Genomic DNA, 18,352 nt, shown 5'->3' on the forward strand with positions numbered 1-18,352 from the left:
GGGGCTGCAAGGAGTCAGACACATGACTAAGCAGCTTTCACTTCTTGATAGTCTCTCCCTCCCACCGCCCCCCCCCCCCCCCCACTTAGTATCAGTTTATTGCTAAATATGTAAACTTATAGGTATGCATATATAAAACTAAAGATACATTATAAACATATATTCTTTGACCAAGTGTGTTTATTTGTATTCCTGCTTCTAGTTATGGTCTTTGAAGAGAGTTGAAGCCTTTAGCTTTACCTTTTTTTCCTTAAAAACAAACAAACAAAAAAGGTCAAAATAAAGTGTCAATAATTTCAAAGGTACTTCTTACCTACTATACTACATCTTTTAAAAAATTATGTCAATTTGCATCATGTTCAATTAAATAGTGTTTTTGTTATTTTCATAGACTAGTAAAACTCAAGTGAACTTTGGTGCATTCCTAGACTTGTAGGAAGGCAGAGCCTCATGCAAAGCATCAGACAGTGAAAAGCAGTCTTTCCACATCTTTTTCCTTCTTTTTAAAGTGGTTATATACTTCACCAGTTCTTTTATATTACCTGCTTCCTACAAAATTTGATCCCTTTTTAGAAGTACAGCCTTTTCCCACATTCTCACTTGCCTACGCTTCTGTGGTTTATGCTATATTTGCCAACCAACATATAAAAACCAAAATGAAGCCCTGCAGCCTATAAAAGTACCTGCAAATTGTGAGTGGTGGGCTTAAAAGAGCTCAGAAAGTTTAGCCCATTGAGTGTCCTGTATACAAGAAAGAAGGGAAATGGGAAGGGAAGGATGCAGGAAGTAAGGGAAGAAAGAAAGAACTGTGAGACTATAAGGCAGTGTGTTTTGATAATATATTCAAAGAAAAATAGTAAGATAATTTTAGACATTTATAAAGTTCAATTTTATTAATTTCAATTCATCATATTTTAGTATATTTTTATTGAAGATTCAAAGATACTTCTCCAGTTTCTGATACACATTTAACACTCTGTTCTGTAACATTATGCAGTTATTTTGCATGTTTTTCAAACTGGCAAGTATTGTTTTCAGTATTTTAATGCTTTGAAATTAAAGTTAATGATCTCAGATACAAAGTTCATAAACTGTATTAGTCAGTAAAAGTAAGGCTCTAAATTATAAGTAGACTTCTGAATTGGTATCTTGTGATTGGGGTTAATCAAATCAGGGATTTTTGCCTCATGTATTCTCTAGTATATCTGATTTGCAAGGTTTGTTATTTTTAAAGAAGACTTTAGAACAAATAGTTTATTCTAAGTTTTATTTCTTACAGCTATAAGAGCTCACTGTTAATAGAAACTTCAGTAGAACAGTGCTATGACCTTTTGTTTTAGAACAGTGCTTCTCAAACTTTAGTTCACGTAAGAATAACAGGGAGGGTCCAAAGATGGTGGAGGAATTGTATAGGGAAACCACTTTCTCCCTCACAAATTCATCAAAAGATCATTTGAATGCTGAGCACCTTCCACAGAACAACTTCTGAATGCTGGTGGAGGACACCAGGCACCCAGAAAGGCAGCCCATTCTCTTCGAAAGGAGGTAGGACAAAATATAAAAGACAAAAAGAGAGACAAAAGAGTTAGGGATGGAGACCTGTCCCGGGGAGGGAGTCGTGAAGGGGGAGAAGTTTCCAAACAGCAGGAAACCCTCTCACAGTGGGTCTGTGGGGAGTTTTTGGGCTCTCAGACGGCAACATAACTGGGAGGGGAAAACAAACAAACAAAAAACCCCACAGAATACATGCCTAACCACAACTTCTAGTGAAGAAGTAGCCCAGACACTTGCATCTGCCCCAGCCAGTGAGCAGGGGCTGGACAGGGAGGCGTGGGTTGCATGCTTAAGGTGAGGACTGGACCTGAATTTCCTGAGGACAATCTGAGGGAGCTAACATGAGATAGCAACCCAAACTGTGGGATAGCCAGAGAGGGGGAAAAAAAAGAGAGAAAACTTTGCCACAGAAAGCTCTAAACTAAGGCATAGCCTGGCTCGCTCACAGAACAAAGGATTGAGCAAATACCAAAAGAGAGCTAGCCGGGTGTGGACAAGCCCTTCCCACCGCCGGAGGCAGAGAGGCAAGTGGGCAACAGTCAGAGCTGGAAGGCAAGGGGCAATCTGGGGCAAAGAGACAGCACCCTCCACCAAACTGTGAGCAGGCTCCCAGTTGCTAACCAAGTCTTCCTGGGATCCTGGATGGTTGACATCTGCCAGGAGGGTTGCAGCCAGAGATCAGCTCCCCAGAGGAGACACACGGCACGCCTGAGAGAGCCCTTTTGCGGTGCACCCAGGAAATCAAGCTGCCAGGACCAGGCAGGTGATTAAGACCCATGGCCCACCTGGGACAGTGCGCTTGCCAAGCACCTGGGTACCTGACCTGTTCGGACCTGGGAAGGGCACAAAACGCACGCCCAACCAATTCTGTGCCTTTGTGGAGTACCCGGGAACCTGGACCTGAGCAGTTTAGACCTGGGAAATGCACGAAATACAGGGCCTGCTTTGGACAGCACCTCTACAGAGCAACCTAGAGAGGAAAAGCACAGGCCACTGTGAGCTGGGACAAACCCCGTGTGGTCCATACACTGCAAGCACTCCCCACAAATGCCAGTGATATTTGTTTGCAACTTCCCTCCCTCCCCACAATACAGCTGGACAAGTGAGCCTAAATTAGTGACCACCTTCCCCTTGTGTCAGGGCGGACAATAGACACTGAAGAGACTTTCAAACAGAAGAAGCCAAAATAAATGAAGAGGGAACCACTCTGAAAGTGACAGGTGCAACAGATTAAAACCCTGTAGTTAACATTGACTAAGCATTGGAAGGGTCATACAGACCTTGACAAGAAGTATAAGCTGGGACAAGGAGCTATCTGAAACTGAACTGACCCCACACTACCCTCCACAGCTCCAGAAAAACTCCTAGATATATTTTTACTATTATTTTTTTTTATTTTTATGTTCTTTATTACTCCTTTAATTTTCATTTTTATAACCTACTATTACCTTGCAAAGAGAGACACCCTGTTTTTGAAGCAAATTTCATATATATATTTTTTATAATATAGGCTTAAATCCAAAACTTGAGAACACCAGAAAACTCCTGACTCCAGGGAACATTAATTGACAAGAGCTCATCCAAAAGCCTCCAAACCTATACTAACCAAGCTCCACCCAAGAGCCAGCAAGTCCCAGAGCAATACATACCATGCTAATTCTCCAACAACACAGGAATGCAGCCCTGAGCATTAAAATACAGGCTGCCCAAAGTCACACCAAACCCATAGACACCCCAAAACTCACTACTGGACACTTCATTGCACTCCAGAGAGAAGAGATCCAGCTCCACCCACCAGAACACTGACACAAGCTTCCCTAAGCAGGAAACCTTGGCAAGACACTAGTCCAACAATACCCATAGGGAGCAACCTCCACAATAAAGAGGAACCACAAGCTTCCAGCCTGCAGAAAGGCCACCCCAAACACAGCAATCTAAATAAGATGAAACGGCAGAGAAATACCCAGCAGGTAAAGCAGCAGGATAAATTCCCACCAAACCAAACAAAAGAGGAGGAGATAAGGAGTTTACCTGAAAAACAATACAGAATAATGGTAGTAAAGATGATCCGAAATCTTGAAAGCAAAATGGAGTTACAGATAAATAGATTAGAGACAAGGATTGAGAAGATGCAAGAAATGTTTAACAAGGACCTAGAAGAAATAAAAAAGAGTCAATCAATAAAGATTACCGCAATAACTGAGATCAAAAGCACTTTGGAGGGAACCAACAGTAGAATAACTGAGGCAGAAGATAGGATAAGTGAGGTTGAAGATAGAATGGTTGAAATAAATGAAGCAAAGAGGAAAAAAGAAAAAAGAATTAAAAGAAATGAGGACAACGTCAGAGACCACTGGGACAATGTTAAACGCCCCAACATTCGAATCATAGGAGTCCCAGAAGAAGACAAAAAGAAAGGAAGGGTATGAGAAAATACTTGAGGAAGTAATAGTTGCAAACTTACCTAAGATGGGGAAGGAAATAGCCACCCAAGTCCAATTAACCCAGAGAGTCCCAAACAGAATAAACCCAAGGTGAAACACCCCAACACACATATTAATCAAATTATGAAGGTCAAACACAAAGAGCAAATTAAAAGCAACAAATAAGACACAAGGGGATTCCCATAAGGATAACAACTGATCTTTCAGTAGAGACTCTTCAGGTCAGAAGGGAATGGCAGGACATACTTAACATGATTGAAGAGAAAAACCTACAACCCAGATTACTGTACCCAGCAAGGACCTCATTCAAATATGAAGGAGAAATCAAAAGCTGTACACACAAGCAAAAGCTCAGAGAATTCAGCACCACCAAACCAGCTCTTCAACAAATGCTAAAGGATCTCCTCTAGACAGGAAATACAGAAAAGGTTTATAAACTTGAACCCAAAACAACAAAGTAAGTGGCAACCAGATCATACTTATCAATAATTAATTTAAATGTAAATGGGTTGAATGCCCCAACCAAAAGACAAAGACTGGCTGAATGGATATAAAAGCAAGACCCTATATATGCTGTCTAAGAGACCCACCTCAAAACAAGGGACACACACAGACTGAAAGTGAAGGGCTGGAGAAAGATATTTCATGCAAATGGAGAACAAAAGAAAGCAGGAGTAGCAAAACTCATATCCGATAAAATAGACTTTGGAAATAAAGGCCATGAAAAGAGACAAAGAAGGACAGCACATAGTGATCAAAGGATCAATCCAAGAAGAAGATATAACAATTATAAATATATATGCACCCAACATAGGAGCACTGCAATATGTTAGGCAAATGTTAACAAGTATGAAAGGGGACATTAACAGTAACACAGTAATAGTGGGAGACTTTAATACCTGACTCACACCTATGGATAGATCAACCAAACGAAAATTAGCAAGGAAACACAAACTTTAAATGATACAATGGGCCAGTTAAACCTAATGGATATCTATAGGACATTTCACCCCAAAACAATGAATTTAACCTTTTTCTCAAGTGCACACAGAACCTTCTCTAGGATAGATCACATCCTGGGCCATAAATATAGCTTTGGTAAATTAAATAAAATTGAAATCATTTCAAGCATCTTTTCTGATCACAATGCAGTAAGATTAGATGTCAATTATAGGAAAAAAACTATTAAAAATACAAACATATGTAGGCTAAATGACACACTTCTGAATAACCAACAAATCACAGAAGAAATCAAAAAAGAAATCAAAATATGCATAGAAACAAGTGAAAATGAATACACGACAACCCAAAACCTATGGGATTCAGTAAAATAGTGCTAAGGGGAAGGTCATAGCAATACAAGCTTACCTCAAGAAACAAGAGAAAAATCAAATAACCTTGCTTTACACCTAAAGCAACTAGAGAAAGAAGAAATGATTAGTAGAATGGTTAGTAGAAGGAAAGAAATCATGAAAACTAGGGCAGAAATAAATGAAAGAAAAACAACGGAGACTATAGCAAAAATCAACAAATCTAAAAGCTGGTTCTTTGAAAAAATAAATAAAATAGACAAACCATTAGCCAGGCTCATCAAGAAAGAAAGGAAGAATCAAATCAACAAAATTAGAAATGAAAATGGAAAAATCACAACACATAGCACAGAAATACAAAGGATCATAAGAGACTACTATCAGGACCTATATGCCAATAAAATGGACAACTTGGAAGAAATGGACGAATTCTTAGAGAAGTATAACCTTCCAAAACTGAACCAAGAAGAAACAGAAAATCTTAACAGACCCATCACAAGCATGGAAATTGAAACAGTAGTCAAAAATCCTCCAACAAACAAAAGCCCTGTAGCAGAGGCTTTTACAGGTGAATTCTACCAAAAATTTCAAGGAAGAGCTAACACTTATCCTACTCAAACTCTTCCAGAAAATTGAAGAGGAAGGTAAACTTCCAAACTCATTCTATGAAGCCACCATCACCATAATACCAAAACTGGACAAAGTTGCTACAAGAAAAGAAAACTACAGGCCAATATTAGTGATGAACATAGATGCAAAAATCCTCAACATAATTCTAGCAAACAAAATCCACCAACATATTAGAAAGATCATACATCATGACCAAGTGGACTAAACAGAGATTTTTCCAAAGAAGACATACAGATGGCTAACAAACACATGAAAAGATGCTCAACATCACTCATTATTAGAGAAATGCAAATCAAAACCACAATGAGGTACCATCTCACACCGGTCAGAATGGCTGCAATCAAAAAGTCTACAAACAATAAATGCTGGAGAGGGTGCAGAGAAAAGGGAACCCTCTTACACTGTTGGTGGGAATGCAAACTAGTACAGCCACTATGGAGAACAGTGTGGAGATTTCTTAAAAAACTGGAAATAGAACTGCCATATGACCCAGCAATCCCACTTCTGGGCATACACACTGAGGAAACCAGAATTGAAAGAGACACATGTACCCCAATCGAAGCACTGTTTACAATAGCTAGGACATGGAAGCAACCTAGATGTCCATCTGCAGTTGAATGAATAAGAAAGCTATGGTACGTAGACATAGTGGACTATTACTCAGCTATTAAAGAGAATGTATTTGAATCATTCTAATGAGCTGGATGAAACTGGAACCTGTTATACAGAGTGAAATATGTCAGAAAGAAAAACACTGATATATGGTATATTAACACATATATATGGAATTTAGAAAGATATTAACGATGATCCTATATGTGAGACAGCAAAAGAGACACAGAAATAAAGAACAGAATTTTGGACTCTGTGGGAGAAGGCAAGGGTGGAACGATTTGAAAGAATAGCATTGAAATACGTATATTATCATATGTAAAATAGATCGCCAGTCCAGGTTCGATACATAAGATGGGGCGCTCAGGGCCCATAAAGTGGGATGACCCTGAGAGATGGGCTGGGGAGGGAGGTGGGAGTGGGGTTCAGGACGGTGCACACATGTACACCCATGGCTGATTCATGTCAATGTATGCTATTATTTCAAATCATTCCCCCCTGTGTATACCCGTGGCTGATTCGTGTCGCTGCATGGTGAAAGCTACTACAGTACAATATTGTAAAGTAATTAGCCTCCAATTTAAATAAATTAATTAATTAAAAAAAAAAAGAATCACAGGGAGGTCTTGGTAAAATACAGATTTATAGAGCTTCTGATTCAACAGGGCTGAAATGGGATCTAACAATATGGGTATCTAACCTCTTACCAGGTGACTCTGCCCCGACTTATCTAGCAATACTTTGAAAGGGGTGCAAAATGCATGCTCAGGAAATAACCGAAGAGAAAATAAAGATGACATCAGTTATATGATGGTTAAAGTTTGAAGACAGGAAGATGGCCAAGTGAGCGTTTTTATAGAGGCAGACTCAATCAGATGTGGTGTGTTGAGAAGTGAGAAGGGTCTGAGATTTTACTCTTCATGCACGCTAGCAAGCTAGCCAACCACCGCTTCATAGGTTCAGGAGACTCCTTGAGTCAGACACAATGGACGTGGTAACTCCCAGCATGGGCCGTCCCGCAGCTAACTCCTTACGGTCAAGTCCAGGGCAGGCCATTTCTGAGGCGCCCAGGTAGATTGTGCCTATTCTGTGAGCTTGTATCACAGCTGGGGAGCCATGAGCTTGGGAAATGCCCCACTTTTAAAGGGAGTCTGCCCAAGTTTTGCCCCATAGGATTATTTTTATTTACCTGAGGAACAGATAAATCTGTTATTGCCTTGCAGGGAGACACTCTGTCTTCCAATGCCGTTTGCTATACAGACATTCCTGAGAAGATATTTTAGAGCAGAATCTAAAGATATTTTAGAGCAGAACCCCACCTCTGTTCACAGGATGTGCATAAACATGAGACAATTGTCTCCCAAATGGTGATTGGATATAGAATTAATTCATAGGGAACAGTGATGACATATTTAAGATCGTTTAAAAATCAAAATGGAGTAGCTGTGTTTCAGGCAGCCAAAATGTACCCGGTGGCCATTAGGGATATATGTCTGGGGATTCTGAATCGGCATTTGTATTCAACATTTGAAGAATAAGGCAACTGATTATAAATTGGTTTTAGAATCTCGGAGTGGAATTAGAATTACATGGATTAGTTTGGATCACATTCATAGACAAATTCAACTAAATTTTAAGAATCATATGGTGATGAATTGGTCCAGCAAGTTTTAAGAATTTGATAGTGATGTATTGATCTAGGAATATGCTTGTCTTGTGGGAATGAGTTTTGTGACCTCCTGAAGTATCATGATAATGAATGATAATAATGTAGTGAACCTAGTTATGGATCTTGATACAAGTGAGATAAAATCTTGACAGTACTTAAAAGTGATTATTTATACATTTCCACACACAGTAGTTGAGTATCTGTTCTCTGCTACACATGGCATGAAATGTTGGGTGTGTACAGACATGAAAGAAATGTGTCCTGTGCCTAATGAACTTGTAGTTAGTGGTTTATTGAAAGTTTGAGAGAGAGAGGAGAAGGAAAAAGGGAATTAGGGGAAAGGAGGGAGAGACAACAGAGATATGGAGTGTTAAGTATGTGATGGGAATCAGGATAGTGTAAGGCTAGGGAACTAGTGGGTAATTTTTGTTTGACTATCAGCTTGTGCTACTGTTTCAAACAGTGTTTTTCAAAGTGATTACATTCATATGTCTAGAATAGCTAAAATATTACCCTCTACAGCAGGGGTTCCCAACCTCCAGGATCTAATGCCTGTTGATTTAAGATGACTTAAGGTGGAGGTAATGTAATAATAATAGAAATAAGCTGCACAATAAATGTAATGTGATTGAATCATCCTGAACTCCCTCCCCCTCTGCCGCACACACACTCTCACAGTTTGTGAAAAATTGTCCTTCGCGAAACTGGTCCCTGGCGCCAAGGAGGTTGGGGACCGCTGTTCTCGAGGAGCCTTTTCAAGGTTTAGTCTGTGGAAAAGGTGTTCTCTGTGAAACAATGTAGATTTCTGGGACTGATACCAGAATCAGAATCTTGAGATGGTTGTGGAGTTGAGTGGGTCTGTATGTGGTCTAGGTGATTTGAACAGGTTCATCTGGTGATTCTTTTTAGGTATCAAAGTGTATCAAATAGGTATGTATCAGGTGTGTATCAGCTCTTTCAGGTACCAAAGAGCTGATATAGAAATTACTTTCTGTTCAACAGCTTTTTATTTTAGTGTTTGTGCTGCAGAGCCAAAAAAAATTTAAAAAAAAGAGTGATAATTGCCAGTTGTGTATTATTTACTTTCACTATTGCTAAAAGGAGTTTTGCTATTCTTACCAGATGACATCTCCTTTACCCTGGCTTATATATTCCAGGAGTCTGCCAATTTATTTGGAGCTATTTGCATCTTGGAATATTAGACTTGAAGCTTTGTAGTTAATTTCAAAAGCATTTCCTGAATATGTTAGATTCTGGCTGAAATCTATACAACAAGATCCAGAAGCCATGTTCCAAAAGATTTAATTTTCACTGGGCCACAGATAAAAGAATAAATAATGATTGGCTTGATTTCAGCAACTTTTATTTATATGTTTTACATATACTCCCTTAAATCTTACACTAGAAAGAAAAAATAGAGTTCATATACTGATCTGCCTTTGTTTCTAGTTTCATTTATTATAAGATAAAATAAAACTGAAGAACTCAGTTTACTGACTACTGTGTTAAACTGCTATATTCTCTAAATTGTGTTTGCTTTTGGTACACCCTCTAGTTCCACAGATAAGAGCTTTTTTACAGATCAAAATACAGTGAAAACTTAGGGGCCATTAAGATGTTTTCATTCATTTCACTCACATATGTACACATTGAAGTGGTTATCAGTGATTACAGTGCTAACATACTCTGTCCTATGTAGTTGTGTTTGTAAGATTCAAATGGAGGTAAAACTTTATTGAGTTTATAATATGGTAGATACTGAAATATCAATATAAAGTAGATACTGTTGTGAAATGCTGAAAAAATGTTAAGTCCATTTCCTGTGATTCCATAGTTAGTCAATAGCAGCACCAGCATTGGAAACTGGATCTGCTTGATTCAAAGTGCATGCTTATTTTAACAATGTTTTAATTGTTTAATTATTTAACTTATTTTAACACTAGGGCTTCCCTGGTAAAGAATCGGCCTGTAATGCAGGAGACCCAGGTGTGATCCCTGGGTCAGGAAGGTCCCCTGGAGAAGGAAATGGCTACCCAGTAGCCACTCTCCAGTATTATTGCCTGGAGAATTCCATGGGTAGAGGAACTTGGTGGACTGCAGTCCACGGGGTCGCAGAGAGTCAGACACGACTAAGCAACCAGCACTGTCTCTCTCCAGAGTGGTCAGTGGCACCTGAACACTTTCTTCACACTTTTCTTCAGAACACAGATGCCTGTTCTACTTGTTTGCTGTTTTCAGTAGATGTTTTTAGATAATTCGAATGATTATCCTGATTCTTTAGGTATCTTAAGAACATTTGATGAAAATAGGGAAAACTTGTCAACAGAGGCATAATACAACAATTTGTTTATTCTTATAGGTTGTTGACCATTTGAACATTGATTATATTACACTTGCATTTTTTATCGAAGTGTCTATTGTAAAGAACTAATATTTCCTTATTAGAAAGAAAAATCTTGAGATACACTAACCAAAGAAATAGTTTTGAATTAGTTATTTCTTTGAATGCTATTTCAGTTCTTGATATTATTAACATTGAGTATCAACATTATTGGATTCTAACAGAAATAACGTATGATCCCTGAAGATTTCCTTTCAAAGCTAACAAAGGAAAATTCTTTGTAATTAAATGTTTCAGAGAACTTTATCTTTCATATGCAATTAGCATTTAGTCTAGGAAGTAAAGTTTTTACAGGTTTGGAAAATATTCCCAAAAAAAATATCTTTAGATATTTTTAAGGAGAATGATAGAATTATTTCTTCTTACACTGTATAATTATACTGCTTTTATTAAACTTGCACATCACTTGATAGAATGCAATGCTAGTGGAAAAGATAAAGATATGACAAAAAGGTGAAGGTTGAGAATGAATAGACCTTCAAGGGAGCTGATATTTCTCTGATCTGATAAAACCTCTCCCATTATCTGTTTCTTTCTTTTCTTTTTTTCCTTGCAGATCACTGCATATCAAAAGCTTTTCCCCTGATTAGCAACATTCTCTCTGGATTTGAGGGCAAGACCAAAGTAAAAGATAGTATCCAAACTGACATATGACATTTTGTGCTGTTCTTCTTGTAGTCTTTAGCAAATTCTAAAAAGCAATGGGGGTTTTTCCTTGACCTTAAATAGTTTTCTGCCTGTGTGTGTGTGTTTTATTTTTTTAATTTTGCTACTATGTCTTCATATATTCTATGAATGCCAAGTGATATTAACACTTGATAGGTTTAGTGGGAACTAAAGATTAGTCTTGTGGAAGAAGAGTAAACTTTGGAGTTGGAAGGCTTAGGTTCAAGTCCATTTTATTAAACTTGTTCTTAAAATGTATCTTTAAAATGATTTTTTATTTTACATGCTCAAACCAATAGGTAGGTAGGGATGTATATATTATTACTAATTTAATGACATTGTATATATACTTATCATTCCATACTCAAAGGACTTTTAAATCCCTATGTGCTATTTTACTTATAATAAAGCTATTTAATGAAATTTTCTGGCTTATCTCAATATGACAGAATCTTCAGTTGTTTTCTTGTAGGTAATTATGCTGATCTCGGTTTTTTGCTTCTATCTGGTGCTTCATCTGGTTTTAGTGTTTGATACTGTACTAAACTGTATTGTAAATTAAATGAGAAGAGACACATTTTCTTTTTCTGAAGTAAATTACTGTTCAGTTCAGTTCAGTCGCTCAGTCACGTCTGACTTTGCGACCCAATGGAGTGCAGTATGCCAGGAGTTGTCCATCACCAATTCCCGGAGCTTACTCAAACTCATGTCCATTGAGTCAGTGATGCCATCCAATCATCTCATCATCTGTCATCCCCTTCTCCTCCTGACTTCATTAATTCCCAGCATCAGGGTCTTTTCCATTGAGTCAGTTCTTCGCATTTAGGTGGCCAAAGTATTGGAGTTTCAGCTTCAGCTTCCAATGAATATTCAGGACTGATTTCCTTTAGGATGGACTGGTTGGATCTCCTTGCCATCCAAGGGACTCTCAAGAGTCTTCTCCAATGCCACAGTTCAAAAGCATCAATTATTCTGCTTTCAACTTTCTTTATAATCCAACTCTCACATGCATACATGACTACTTTAAAAACCATAGCCTTGAGTAGATGGACCTTTGTTGGCAAATAATGTCTCTGCTTTTTAATATGCTGTCTAAATTGGTTATAACTTGCCTTCCAAGGAGCAAGTGGCTTTTAATTTCATGGCTTCAATCACCATCTGCAGTGACTTTGGAGCCCAGAAAAATAAAGTCTGTCATGTTTCCATTGTTTTTCCATCTTCTTGCCATGAAGTGATGGGACCATCAGATGCCATGATCTTAGCTCTCTGAATGTTGAGTTTTAAGCCAATGTTTTCACTCTCTTCTTTCAGTTTGATCAAGAGGTTCTTTAGTTCTTCTTCACTTTCTGCCATAAGGGTGGTGTAATCTGCCTATCTGAGGTTATTGATATTTCTCCCGGCAATCTTGATTCCAGTTTAATTCTAGCATTTCTCATGATGTACTCTGCATATACGTTAAATAAGCAGGGTGACAATATACAGCTTTGAAGTACTCCTTTCCCAGTCTGTTGTTCAATGTCCGGTTCTAACTGTAGCTTCTTGATCTGAGTACAGATTTCTCAGGAGGCAGGTCAGGTGGTCTTGTATTCCCATCTCTTGCAGAATATTCCACTGTTTACTATGATCCACACAGTCAAAAGCCTTGGCATAGTCAATAAAGTAGAAGTAGATGTATTTCTGGAACTCTCTTGCTTTTTTGATAATCCAGCGGATATTGGCAACTTGATCTTTGATTGAACAAGTTATTGTTACAGGGTCTATATATGTAGCCAACTATGAAAACAGGGATTTCCTACTGAGCAAACATTCACATTTTTTTAGGTAGGAATTTTACCAGTCTTAACACAATTTTCCCCTGGCATTTAATGGTAGATCATTGGCTCTAAAATATAAAATGTCACTTTACCAGAATGAAAGCTCATTAGGGACTTGCAGTGTCCAGAAGACATGTCTGTTTTCTCTGAGTCATGACTAGCTGGTTTTTTGCCATGAGAAAGGGCACCATCAGCAACTATTTGTTTCAATTCCCAAGACAGGCTAAGTAGCTAAAGTTCTGTATTTTGCTTTCTCATGAAAAATGCTAGGTAAAAAAATTATTTTATTAATTTCTTTTTGAAAAAAGAAGATAATAGTAGTACATTTTCATAATATGTATCTCTTGATTTCCAAGCTGGGGATATAAAATTCAGCAAATTTTCAGCTCCCAACTAACATTTTAAAATACTTTTTTGCTTCTAGAAAAATACAGGTCTTTAGGCTTCTAAAGCTATTTCATAATCTTGCATAAATGGCATTTACTTCATAAAATTAGTGTATATATATATTATATATATAAAATCCTCATATATATATATGTATAAGAAAGATTATTTGGACTCTCCGCCTTCTAAGAGAATCGTCTTATAGTTTGTGACCGTTGTTCATCCCTGTTTAGTTTTTTTCTAGAAATAATTAGCTGATGATTACTATCACTGTGGCTTATTAAACGTGGATTAAGTTCACATTATGAACCATGTGATTCTGAATTAGATCAGAGTACAGACCAGCATGATTGAGTGAGACCCGGTGCCTTGAAAACCATGTATTGCCCTGTGGGTGAAAGTCCCCCAATGTGTTTTGTTGGATTGGCAGCCTCCTTCTGTGTGTCTTGCAAGGAGAAATCTTAATATCCCTCTTCAAGAAATATTACAGTTCTAATATTTCTTAACCTAAAAATTATATAACTTATTTATTTATTTATTATTATTTTTTTAAGGTGTGAATGCATGTCTTTTTTTTTTTTTTTTTATTAGTTGGAGGCCAGTCACTTCACAACATTTCAGTGGGTTTTGTCATACATTGATATGAATCAGCATGGGTATATAACTTATTTATATTCTATCCAGTATTTTGTTTAAATTCACAAAATACTTAAGTTTATTATTGGCCCCATTTGTGTGAGTAATTTAGTTCTTATATGGATTGTTAAAAATGGGGGAAGACATACATTCTGAATTTTCTAAAGTATATGCATTTTCCCCCTTTATTCTGTGATTTCTTTTTTCTATCTTTCCAAATAAAGTTTTCTTACAAAGAAAGTGCTTTCAATTCCATTTCTTTTACCATTTTATTCATTTTTTTTAAGCAACATTTTTATACTGTATGTGAGTTTCTAAATGTGATGCAGTGTGACTGAAATGAATGCACTTTTCCCATGATTTTGCTCTGTTTAGGATTTTGGCTTTGTTAGGTAAAAAGAACCTTTTTTGGGTTACTCTCTCTGGTACAATTTCTAACATTCATTAGATTCTCTTGAGTTACGTGGCTGCCTAGTAGTTGATAAACTGGAACCATTGTCATTTAAGCACACTGGGGAATTTTTCCTTTAAAGTGATTCAGTGGGTTTTCCTGATAGCTCAGTTGGTAAAAAAAAACCACTAAGCAGTTTATATAGTATAGTATTTTATACTTTCAGCAATTAGTGAGGCAGATTTTGACACTATTCCCATTAGAAGATAGGAGGAGAAACTTAACTTTTCCCAAGTTTGCACAGCTAGTGTGCAGCAGGGTTAGTATTTAAAACCAAGCCGTCTAGTTGGTTGAATCTGTTCCTTTTTTTTTTCCATTTATTTTTATTAATCTGTTCTTAATCACTAAGTGTTACTGTCTTTTGTGAAAACTTGACCCAATGGAGAACATGATAGCATCAGTGGGAAATACAAAGAGAAAATATAAAAACTATTAGAGAAGGAAAAAAAATTATCTGCAAAAAATCATTAGCAGACTGACAATAGGTATTTCATCTCCAACTAAACCTAATGAAATAACCTTTTAAAAGTGCTAAAGGTAAATAAGTCATGCTAGAATTCTCTAATGACTCTGGAGTACAAGAATGAAGGGGAAATGAAGCCATTTTCGAGTGTGTGGATTGATAGTTTGCTCCTCACAGGTATCTGAATAAACTCTCAAGAATGTATTTTAGCAATGAGAAAATTATTGCAATTTTATCTTTTTTGCTTAAAAAAAAAAAAAGCCAAAAATGCTATTAAGAAGGTACGTGTACAAAATTTAGCCCATATTTATTGATTTCCTGATGTCATTTCTTTCCAATATATGCTATAAAGATATTCATTAAAAGCAATATTTTACCAAGATTAGTATACTCTAGTGATCAAAACTTTTCTCTTAAATAATTGTTAGGCATTGACAGATAGCATTGATTGATAGTGCCACACTACTGCAGAGGCAGAGGTAGTGAACTTAAAGGTATTCAAGAGTACTATGCTGTTTACATTACTGAAGAGTAAATACATACATATCAACTTTAGTAAATTAGGTTATTAAATAATTTACAATTTATGAATCACAAATAAGGAACGTCTCTTTTATGTCTTAATAATCGATTTGAAAACCCAAGCATTATATAACAATTATATAATCATGTGGTCATTTGAATTCTAAGAATCTCGTTTCCTTTGCAGCGTCTAGCTTTGGAAGCAGAGAAAGTTCAAGCAGCCCACCAGTGGAGAGAGGATTTTGCAGTAAGCACCCTTTTTAACTACTTGAATTAATATGTACATTCATGTCTTGTGTTTGGATAACTAAATGGTTGCATTTAAAATATATTTTTAGTGATGAACTTTGGGACGAAAAAACAGTTCTGTATACTTCATTTAAAAAAGTACCTTCAAATATTCTCCGATACTCCAAGGTATTTATAAAATTAATAACAGAAAAAATAACATTAAACTGTAGTATTTGAATAATCTTTGTATGGATTATGAAAATGTAGTATTTGAAAAACAAGTGGCATTTTCTAAGAAGTGACATGTATAATGTAATCACTTTGGTGGGCAATACAATTGAAGTTAGAATAAATGTATTAAGGTTTCTTTAATTTGTTCCACATTAGTGAGACATTATCATTTATCTGCTCTGGCTTGCTTTTACAAACATCAGATGATACTAACTTTTGTATGAGTTTTTTTGATAAACTAGTTTTGTGCTTCAAGAGTCATTGGGGTGAATTATACAAATCTCAGAAATTCTTGTGATGAATTCCCTTCCTTTTTTGCCTCCCTCCCTCCCACCCTTCCTCCTTCCCTCTTTCCTTTCTTCCTTCTCTCCCTTCTTCCCTCCCTTCCTCCCATCTCTAGCTATGTCTTATCTTATGTCCTTGAAGAATTTGACCTTAATAGTTAAAAGACTTCTGTTACATATTTGAGTTGTTTCATTTATAGTGAATATCTCTTTAGTTTCTGATTAAAGAACAATTCCAGACAACTCATTTGGGGAATGTTAACTGTGTCCTCCCCACATTTAAAGTATCTTACTCTAATATGATTAAAGGAAGAATGACAGCTTGAATATACGGTTCAATTGTCTTTGAATGTTTTGAAAAACAAAAATCTCAAATTTCAAGGTATGAAAGTTGTGCTTCAATACAGCGCTAAACTTGTTTAGTGTTTAGGAATTGAGGTTTAAGGGTTAGAAATTAGCACTTTTACTTTGTGTTTCTGTGATTATATTGTATATCAAAGGAAAATGTAGTAAATGGTACTTCATTTGCTTATAGGGTAATAGTTAAATAGTCTTTCATGTTTATTAACTCTCATATTATTTACTTTTACTCTCTTTTATACTAATTTATATTTCTTAAGCAAACTCCTAGTCTATTCAGTTGAGACTCTGATTACTGTCAGTTCAATTCTTTCATTTGAATTGATCTTATTGCTTGATTTATTGGTATCATGTAGATACCGGCTTCATCCACGATTGTTTGTTATAGGTGCATAGGTCAATTTGGCATCCATTAAATATATATAAGGAAAAAGATCAGTGACTAAGTTAAAACACAATCTTTTTCAATATAGAGGAGAAATTTTAAACTCATCCAGCGAAGATTTTACAATGCAGTTTGTTGCTGTTACATAAAAGGAAAGTAAACTTGCATTTGTTTGGTGTATAAACCAAAAATAGCCACATATTCTTCTGATGAACTGATAATTAATGCAATTTATTTTTCCTCCTCTCTTAGAAGTGGCATAGTAAAAGCATAATAGTTGTAAAGTTAGACCTTGTAGTCTGCCTAGTCTTGATATAGTAAGTTGGTGCTGTTTTAGTTTTAATCATGAGTAATTCTGAGAATCTAAAAATTGTAAGTTCATTCAAATCCGATTGCACAGTATATAGATTAGACTGGTCTTCTCAAAAGCTTCTCTTGCATTAAAGGAATTTGGTAATATTTCAGTCATTTATTAGTGGTGTGTCTTTTCAAATTTTCTAGGAAGAAATGCTGTATAAAAATAACTTTACAAGTAGGAATGTAGTATATAAAGTTTCCTTTCCCAGATATGTTGACTCATTAACACTAAGTTAACATTATGGCAATGATTTATTTTTCCTTATAGAAATAATGGGTGACCATTGTAGATAACATGAAAACTCTTAATAGATGACATGAAAACTCTTTTTTTTTTTTTAGTTTTTTTTCTTTCTTTTTTTTTTTTTTATTAGTTGGAGGCTAATTACTTCACAACATTTCAGTGGGTTTTGTCATACATTGATATGAATCAGCCATAGATTTACACGTATTCCCCATCCCGATCCCCCCTCTCACCTCCCTCTCCACCTGATTCCTCTGGGTCTTCCCAGTGCACCAGGCCCGAGCACTTGTCTCATGCATCCCCCCTGGGCTGGTGGTGAAAACTCTTAAATGTGTGCTAGCCATTACTCTTTTATTTACTTCATCTATTGTATTGCACTTTACCATTTATGTATAGCTGAGAAGGAAAAAAAAAGAAGACAATCAGATTATGATACATGAACAATTTTAAGCAATATTTATACTTTTCAGATACCAAATGTGTAAAAATTTACCTTGAAATATAGCTTTTTAAAATCTACTCTCTCAGTGCCTATCCATACGGGAGCATGGCTAGGAAAAGTCATGCAAGAGAACAAGTCAGTCCCACAATGACAGTGATGCCATTGCTAGATCTTCTGTAGTTAAATAGAAAATAAATGATTTGCCCAGTAAATGTTAGGAGTTCTTAGCAAATAGTCATCACTGTGTGGGAGAATTTTG

The 18,352-nt window shown here is 36.4% G+C and overlaps 1 protein-coding gene across 5 annotated transcripts in view; it reads left to right on the top strand.

Moving 5' to 3' along the window:
* Positions 1 to 18,352, top strand: part of CACNA2D1 (calcium voltage-gated channel auxiliary subunit alpha2delta 1) — a 513,972-nt gene that overhangs the window by 260,483 nt on the left and 235,137 nt on the right. For all 5 annotated transcript variants that reach the window (XM_061165139.1, XM_061165136.1, XM_061165138.1 and 2 more), the window contains exon 4: positions 15,747 to 15,806. In XM_061165139.1, the coding sequence (XP_061021122.1) occupies positions 15,747 to 15,806 (60 nt within the window). The remainder of the gene's footprint in view (positions 1 to 15,746; positions 15,807 to 18,352) is intronic.

Source organism: Dama dama, chromosome 18 (assembly GCF_033118175.1).
Source record: "Dama dama isolate Ldn47 chromosome 18, ASM3311817v1, whole genome shotgun sequence".
Taxonomy (NCBI): Eukaryota; Metazoa; Chordata; class Mammalia; order Artiodactyla; family Cervidae; genus Dama; species Dama dama.